Here is an 8,460-nt window from a genome sequence, read left to right on the forward strand (position 1 = left end):
ACATTGTTTAAAATTTTGGTCATGGCGCCAATCGAAATCTGCTACATGGCACCTTTCAACCAATCAAAATTTAACATGTGGCACTTAGGGTTATTTATAATAAAAAATTGACCCACCATTGACTTGATGTTGATTGACATTAATCACTGTTGATCGGCATTGACCACCATTGATTGACTGTTGATCATGTTGAAAAAGTCTAGTTTAAAATACGGTTTTTTGTCCTAAAAAAATTAAAATTTAAAAATTTACGCGATTTGTGATATTTATAGCAATAATTTTTTTTTCTAAAAAAGTACCTGTGCTTTGTGCGAAATAGATTCCAGATATTCTCGGCTTTCAACTGAAAGGTTTTCTTTGCTATTTTTGTACTACGAATTGCTTCGAGTGTGGGCTCAAACAACCACAAACCAAATACAAAACCAAAAACAATTTATTAATTTCAATAGGAAAGTAATTCTCTCTAAATAAAAATTGACAGTATTGTTATTCCCCAAAAAATATATTTTATACTTAGAAAATACTGTTTTCTAGCATAATAACAATTTGAAAACTTATATAAACTGTTATGTAAATAGCTCTATCAGTATAATCTATTTATAGGGAGAGATAGAAAAATTTTGGTTGAATTAATAAAACACAAATAATATTTATTTAATACAAAAACTGATCTTCTAATTTAACTAAAAGAGGGGCCTGACATTTCCTAGTTAAATACACTAGGGATGTTGCCTAATATAACGCCCCAATTTTCGGGAATTCTGTGAATGTTGGCAAAATTTCATGCTTTGATTTTGTCATTTGTGAGTGAAATTATGAAATAGGACCTATGTGAAAATGTTTGAAAATGCTATAGGCTAAATTGAAATGGCCAAATAAATAGGAGTGCAAAATAGGAGGATTTGCATGACAAACCTCCCATTTTACATGAAGTGGCCAGCCATCATGTTGTTGTAGACAAAATGTACACTTGATATCCATAATTTATGGTACAAATTGATACAAATTGATAATAGGTTAGGTAAATGTTCCATGGTAATGGGTTAGGTAAATGTTTTATGATAATGGGTTAGGTAAATGTTTCATGATAAGAATTTCATGTCTTTTGTATTAAAGAATTAAATGGATGAAATATGAAGTTTTATTAAAAGAAAAAGGGGTGAAAAGAACAAAGTTTTGTCCATCTTTGTTCATCATAGCTGAAAGTTAGAGAAGAGAAAGGAGAGGAGAAAGCTCTTGAGTGTTCGGTCACTTGGGGAAGAAAATTGAAGGTAAGTTCATGGTAGTTGGCTTCTATTTTGAGGTTCATGAGTTCTTCTTGATTCTACCTTAACTCTTGAAGTATATTTTGATTTTTGGTTGTGTTGTGAGCATTTGGTCATGAATTAAAATGAAGGAAATGGTTGTTGTTTCATGTTCTTTTGATGAAAAATGGAAGATATGTGAAGTTGAGCCAAACAAATGAGCATGCATGTGCCTTAGATGCTAAAGGGAAAAATCGGCTAACATGTTGTGCTTTAAAATGATGAAATGGAGATTATGCTTAAGTAAAAATCATAGATATGTGATGATTGATTGGTGATATACATGTTTAAATAACATGCATGCAAGATAGGTGTATGAAAGAGTGATTTGGTAATAAATCTGCTTGGGACAGCAGCAGTAACGTGACTTTGGAAAATCACCATAAATTGTGGGAGATGAATTAGGAGCTGAATAAATTATGTAATTAAAGCTTATTGAGTCTAGTTTCTAATGAAATAAACGAGAACATATTTTGAATTCTGTACAATGAGAAATTTGATTCGTAATGAAGAGTGGTCAGATTAGTCAAACAGTGAAACATGGGAAACTTTAAGAAAAATCTGGTATTGATTGGCCAAACCAAAAATTCTGAAAATTTTATGGATAGAAGATATATGAGTCTATTTTCAGGGAAAATTAACGGTACTTTATTTGGAATTTCGTAACTCCAGTTATAAATAATTTAGTGACTGTTGCTCAGGAAGACAGCTTGCAGTGAAATTATGATTATGTGGTAAACATTGATAAAAATTTGTTAATGAGTTGCTTATTGATTTCTTATAAGCTTACTATGATCTGTAGGTGTGGTTGGCCGAATATTGTAAGGGGTTAATACGTAGTTTGTATTTGAATAGTTAGATTAACGTGTTAGTAATCCAATTGTAGGCGGTTCGTGTGTGGATCTCGTCAGCATATCGTCGCAAACAGGTGTGTAACTAACACCCTCTTTCTTAGTCTAGATCGGTAAAAGCTGAAAAGCCGAAATACCGAAAACCAGTATTTTGTAGATTTGCGAGTGTGCGAATGCTCGTGAGGTAAATCGATAATGTTTTTAGTAAGCTGCAATGTTTGGACTGCAAAGTGCATGATTTCTGTGCCCTCGATATTTTTGGGCTTAATGGGCCAAAATTGGAATGATGGGCCAACGGGCCCAATTCGGTAAGAACTCTCGGTACATGATTCTGTTAGTACGTGAAAAGTAGGAATATGCATGAAAAACCCTAAAATAGATAAATTACTGAAATACCTTTAAAAGTGGAAAATTTACAATTTTACCCCTAAGAGATAAATTACCGAAATACCCCTAGGGTTAAATTGACCTAAATGCATGTTTGACTGTTGTTATTTACTGCATGCCATGTTGTTATTATCTGATGCATGGGACTGGGCTATTGACGGAGGAAGTACTGAAAGTGGCTTGTCCACGTACTGGAGGCTTTGCCTCAATTTACTGTTAACTGAGCAGCAAGGCTGCAACTATGGAGTGTTGGGCTGGGTGGGTTGAGCTATTCCCCACATGGAGTGTATGGCTGGTACGGGTGGAGTGTAGTGGTTGGTGGGTTGAGTAGTTTCCCCAAATGGGCTTGCATATGTTATTGATGTTGCATGTATTTTGAAATGGGCCTATGCGCCATACTGTTATCTGAATAAGGGGCTAAGGCCCAGTTTATTGTAATCTGAAAAGGGCTCTAGCCCAGTACCACTGTTACCTGAATGGGCTTAGGCCTAATAGGCTTGAGCTGACTTGGGCTTTGAATGGGTTTTCCTTACACACCGAGTTTCCCCAAACTCACCCTTTTATTTTCATCCTCGCAGGAAATCCCCAACCATAGTGGGCTTGGAGCTGTGAGGGAATTCGGAGTGGCCACCCGTTCTGAAAGTTTGATTTTCTTCTGGTGAACTGGGCATCCTTTTATTTATGGAAATTTGAAGTTTTGGGTTTTTAAATGTAATAAGGCCGCTTAATTATTTTTGATGGTTTTAATATGTATTACTAAGATAGGTAATACTTATTTTAACTGTTGAAATTGGATAGCTTTAGGGCGCGTTTTCAAAAACAACAGTTGATTTCAAAATAACACGACAACAAGCAAAGCTTCCGCAATGAAAGTATTTTCCAAAATTAATCACTTTTCCTAAAAATGAATTAATCAAATCGGTTTCCTAGAAATATCCATGACGTTAAGGTGTGGCAATGGCGGTATGCATGTCTAGGATTGGATCAGAAGGGAGCTTGGTACTTAAGCAGTCCGATGGACTCACCACCTCTTTTCTGGTTTCCTACCTGGTGTACAGCTTCCATTCACTTTAACCCTTAATGAATTAATCTTTTAAAACACTCAGTAAGTTTTCTTTCTGGATCGAAAATGTTTTGAATACTTCGATGTGACATGTCGGATCCGGCCATAACGTCTGGGCCGGGTTTGGGGTGCTACATTTAGTGGTAGCAGAGCCTAGGTTGCAACAACTCGGCTGTGGAATGGGTTTACAAAAAAAAAAGATTTTCAAAAACAAAAAAAAAATTATAAAGATTGCAAAAAATGCGATTTTCAAAATTTAGATCTTTAGAATGTGGCATTTCGAATCTCCGGTCCAAGCCAATAAGTATTACTCTGAACTCTTCTGAATATTTTTCTGACTTATCTGTCTATACTAAAATCCTGCTAGGATACTCTAGATAGGATGATACTGAAACCATAGGAAAATCTGATAAGAGACTGAAACTGTAGCTAGACTTCGATTCTGCGAAAACAAACTCTGAACTACTGTCTGATTCATAAAACATCTGTAATAAACACTGGAATATTAATTGATGCATAAAAATTCGTAATCAAGAAAATACGATATGAGTACAAGAGGCCATGGACGGAGCCGAGGAAGTGCTCGAGCGAGATCTTTGTCTTCGAGACATATGCCGATGGTGGATGCACCGGTATCACAGGCAACAAAGGTAGAGTCTCATGACCGTGGTGCCGAGGATGATGCCCTGTCACAGGAAATGCTTCGTGTTCAGGAAAGGGTTGCCGGGGCAAGTACGGGCAATAGAGTTCGGGGATCTATTTCTGAACGACTTCGGGCTAACGGAGCGGAGATCTTTAGGGGCGTGTCTGGTATAGCCCCGAATGTGGCAGAATATTGATTGGAGGCCACAGAACGGATTATGGACAACTTGGACTGCTCTGAGGAGATTGTGAGTGGGGTATCTGTACTAAGTCCTTTGGGTCACTCGGTTAGGGTAGACAAACTGTATAGCGATGCACCCTTAGAAACTCAATGTAGGATTTTCTGGAAAATGATTTACTTTTCTGATGTTTGAATGAATCTGTGTAAAATATTTTCTGTCGTTTGGTAGATTTCTTGAAAATATTTCATAAAAACTGTTTTAAATTAAACAAATATATATTTAAGAATTTATTATCTTTTCATTATTTAATTGAGTTTATTATATATATATTAATAAATTTATGTTTTATATATTTAAAGTATGATCATCTTTTGTAATGATTAATTATGATAATAGTTATTTAAATGTATATTATTTATTATTACAATTGTGATTCTAATTGTACTTAAAATTAAAAAAAATTTAAATGACTAATCAATATCAAAAAGTAAAAAAATTTATATCAAAATTTATATGTTTAATTTGATACTTAAGTCTACATTGATGTTTAATTTGGTACATTTTTTTTCCCAATTTAATATCTTAATTCAATTTCAATATTCAATTTGATGTTAAACCATTACAATGAATATTTGGGAAAAGCACAAATGTAAAATTAAAATAGTTCAAATACCAATTTAATTATTGAAGTCAAACTCAAAAATTACATATTAACTTTATATAAATACCAAATTGACTCAAATAAAAATGCATCCAATTGAGAAAAAGAAAAAGAAAAGCAAATAGAAATGGAGCTATCTATAAGCACAAAAATGGAGCAAAATTTAAAGTAAAATGACTACTATAAAAAATAGCAGATAAATCATCAATCTAAAGAAGTTAAAAGGTATCAGGTCATTATCTAACATATATATAATTTCAGCTAAGTCCTTCATGAATATAATATATAAATATATAAAATTTGTTTTGTACTTCATATCATTTACACATTTCCCTTCTTTTTGTCATCAAAGTCATTGTAAAGATGCCAATCTTTTCTCAAGATCATCAACATTAGTGGTAGGCTCGGACCTGCACCAAATCACCGACAAGATTTGTCAAAGCTCTGGTGTGTGCCCAACGTGAATATGTTTCTAGAGGATTTGTATGAAGGTGGAGTAACATACTCTCACCATACACAACACTTTCGAAAAACAAAGTAAAACATAAAATTTTGGTCAAATTCTGTCTCTCCACTATAATGATCATTCTAGTTCCTTTACTTTCCAAAATATGTATTTTCAATCTTGAGCAGATAATTTGATGGCTTATTTTTTTTCTTGTGATGATGAAACATATAATATTTTGTATACTTTCTTTGTAGAGTACTTTGTGAATGATCAAGGAAAAGAATGCTCAAGTTTTTTAAGTTCAATTAACAGACGCAGACCTATCTAGAGGATATTATAGTGCATAACAAAAATTATTGAATTATGAAGCTTTTGCTCGAAAAAAGTCATACATACTTGACATTAACCAGGGGAGTAGCATTCTTTGATGCAATCCGACCCTTTGGAGCCGAAGATAACTATTAAAAGAATGGGACAAGGTTAAGCCTTTATCGACACATTCTAGTAATTAGAAAAATGGAACATGTTACAGAAATTTTTTTATAAGGTCAATTTCAAGAATCCAGCCTGAGAAGCAATATCCACAACAATCTCATCAAGCACCTGATCGGTTAAAAGCTTATAAATTAGAGTAATAGGGGAAAAACTTACTGGGAACAATGGCAATGAAACAAAAAAAGAAATCAAAACAAATATATATCAGTAAATAAAATATCTCACCTGGTTGGTGAGCTTTTCTGTTTCCTTTTCGACCTCATCTTTATCTAAAGTTTCATCAATAGCTTCTGACATCATCTCTATCTGTAAAAAATACATCCAAACAAACATTACTAGAACATAAAACACACTCGCACAAGCTGATCCAAGCTCTAAGTTTCTCTTGCAAAGATTTCTGTATGAACAAAAAATGTAAGCATCTTTGCACTGAGGACAAAGTGAATCGATCTTAATTAATTGTTAGCAGTCAACGTCATGTTCGCAAGACTCCTTATGTGCTAGTCTACACTGCATCACTTTTATGTTCTCAAGGTTAAAGACTGTATGAAGAGAAAATTGTCATATCCATTATGTGTTAGTCTACACACGATTTTTTGTTTCAAAAGGACTTCACGGTTGATAAAAAAAACATCGTAAAACATTTACCAAAGCAAGGTTTTAAGTACCTACCTTGTTCATTGCCACCATTGCCTTAGTTGCTCCTTTTATTCCCGTAGAAATCGAGGTGTTGGCATATAATGCCTGTGAACACATAAAATGAAATATGAGGTACTGGCGTACAAACTTTAACCACCCCAAGAACCAATGATTTATTGTAGAAACTCAACCAGTGTATGAGTTGCGACACCTGTAATTTGGGCACGACTCCCCTGCAAATTAGTTATCTGTTGACGCAGTCGTACAAGTTGGCGAGCTAAAATTCTAGCAGCAGCCTGAGAAACACATATGGGAGATTAAACACATTAGATTTGAAACTAATGTGTTGTTCTTATGTTCATGCCTCACATGAATAATCAACAGAATCTTCTAGATTTGAAACAACCATTGAATTTTACAACTTCATTACCAATGTTAAGTAGATAAAGGAACCAAAGCATGAAATCAGAAAAGTTAACAATCTCACTAAAATAGAACTCACAAATTGGGGGAAAGTTTCCCATTAGAACTGTTACCTCACTCCCAGTTCCCCTATTAGAACTGATGTACAAAATGGGGGAAAGCTTCACCCCAGTCAAGCGAATGACAGTGGGTAATCTTTCTCGTTCGTCCAATTGGAGAAAATAAAGAAAGAAGCAGTTGAAAGATGCAAAATCCAAATAGAACAAACAGATGCAAAAAATCCAAACAGATTCTTCAACAAAAAAAGAAGAAGAAGATTTGAGTGAGAGAGGCGACAAAAACATGAAATACAAAGCATAAAAAAGTTAGCTGCATGAAGAAGGAGAAGGAAATGAAGAATGGATGAAGGAGAATTGGTGAGATTGGAGGAAGAAATTTCGAAAAATGTCTTACAGAAAGAAATCAGTAAGACATTTTCCCTGAACCCAAAGCCATTTTATCCGTGTCTTGGAAAACATTGTCCATATGTAAAACCTTTTCAGCCAAACAAACACTGGAAAATGATGAAAATATTTTCTGGAAAATCAAATACAAGCAAACAAACAGAGCCTAAGGAGAGAATGGGCCTCTCTTGTATTAGTCCAATTATATGTGCTTCTTAAATTTTTAATCAAACGCTTTATAATAAAATTCAACCCAATGCATATTTTTCTATTTCTCAAAATAAATATTATTAATTAATTAATTTAATTAGATAAATTAATTTTCAATTAAATAAATTTCTCAACTCAATTTTAATACCGTTGAAGTCATGACAACTTTACTGTAAAAAGTTTTATGAGAAAATATATTTAATTTTCATATTCAATGGATTCATGATGACTAATTAATTTAACTCTATTTTCGATCTTCAATTATTTAATTAAATAATAATTCGAAAAACTTAAATTAATTTTCAAGTCATTTTTATACTTAGTGAGAAAATATATTCATTTCCGAATGTGACCAATTTCACCAACTTTATCATTTTCATTCATTTTTGTTCATTTGATCAAGCTTTTCACCTATTAATTATAAACTTATTTAGTCATGAAGTCATTTCATTATAGTATTGTGACTGAACTATCCTTAATTACATACAATTATAAAAGCTACTCAATTAGTGCTTGTCCAATGAACTTGTCATAAGTGTGTTACCCTCATAGAATATCCTTACATCAAAGTATACGAGTCACACGCACATAGTCTATCATCCACTCATAATTAAGGTATGTCACACTATGAATATCACAAGTGAATAAATTCATAAATAGATTTAGGATTTATTCTACTTGAGTCTTGTTCGATGTATTATCAATTCAGTCA

The 8,460-nt window shown here is 33.4% G+C and overlaps 1 protein-coding gene across 6 annotated transcripts; it reads right to left on the bottom strand.

Annotated features, from left to right (window-relative positions):
• Nucleotides 1–5,300: 5,300 nt before the first annotated feature.
• On the bottom strand, nucleotides 5,301–7,700 carry LOC107957741 (vacuolar protein sorting-associated protein 2 homolog 2). 6 transcript variants are annotated; one of them, XM_041113998.1, is made up of 6 exons: nucleotides 7,468–7,690; nucleotides 6,864–6,971; nucleotides 6,706–6,777; nucleotides 6,259–6,339; nucleotides 5,935–5,996; nucleotides 5,301–5,500 (listed from the first exon to the last, which is right to left on the bottom strand). In XM_041113998.1, the coding sequence occupies exons 1-6, from the start codon at nucleotides 7,468–7,470 to the stop codon at nucleotides 5,443–5,445; spliced, it is 384 nt and encodes a 127-aa protein (XP_040969932.1). In that variant the 5' UTR covers nucleotides 7,471–7,690; the 3' UTR covers nucleotides 5,301–5,442. The 6 variants fall into 6 exon arrangements, 3 of the variants coding, with proteins under 3 accessions (XP_040969932.1, XP_016748799.2, XP_040969931.1); XM_016893310.2 differs by having other exon boundaries at nucleotides 6,864–6,968; nucleotides 7,209–7,686; XR_005927271.1 differs by having other exon boundaries at nucleotides 5,434–5,500; nucleotides 5,935–6,141; nucleotides 6,884–6,968; nucleotides 7,549–7,700.
• Nucleotides 7,701–8,460: the final 760 nt, after the last annotated feature.

This window comes from Gossypium hirsutum, chromosome A05 (assembly GCF_007990345.1).
Source record: "Gossypium hirsutum isolate 1008001.06 chromosome A05, Gossypium_hirsutum_v2.1, whole genome shotgun sequence".
Taxonomy (NCBI): Eukaryota; Viridiplantae; Streptophyta; class Magnoliopsida; order Malvales; family Malvaceae; genus Gossypium; species Gossypium hirsutum.

What these genes read in the sequence shown, in the direction of transcription:
- LOC107957741 (XM_016893310.2), bottom strand. Translation starts at nt 7,439, where the DNA reads ATGTTTTTGTCGCCTCTCTCACTCAAATCTTCTTCTTCTTTTTTTGTT. An exon ending in ATAGGGGAACTGGGAGTGAG is followed by an intron (nt 6,969 to 7,208) that starts GTAACAGTTCTA and finishes TGTGTTTCTCAG; the next exon opens with GCTGCTGCTAGAATTTTAGC. An exon ending in ACTCCCCTGGTTAATGTCAA is followed by an intron (nt 5,501 to 5,934) that starts GTATGTATGACT and finishes GATTTGGTGCAG; the next exon opens with GTCCGAGCCTACCACTAATG.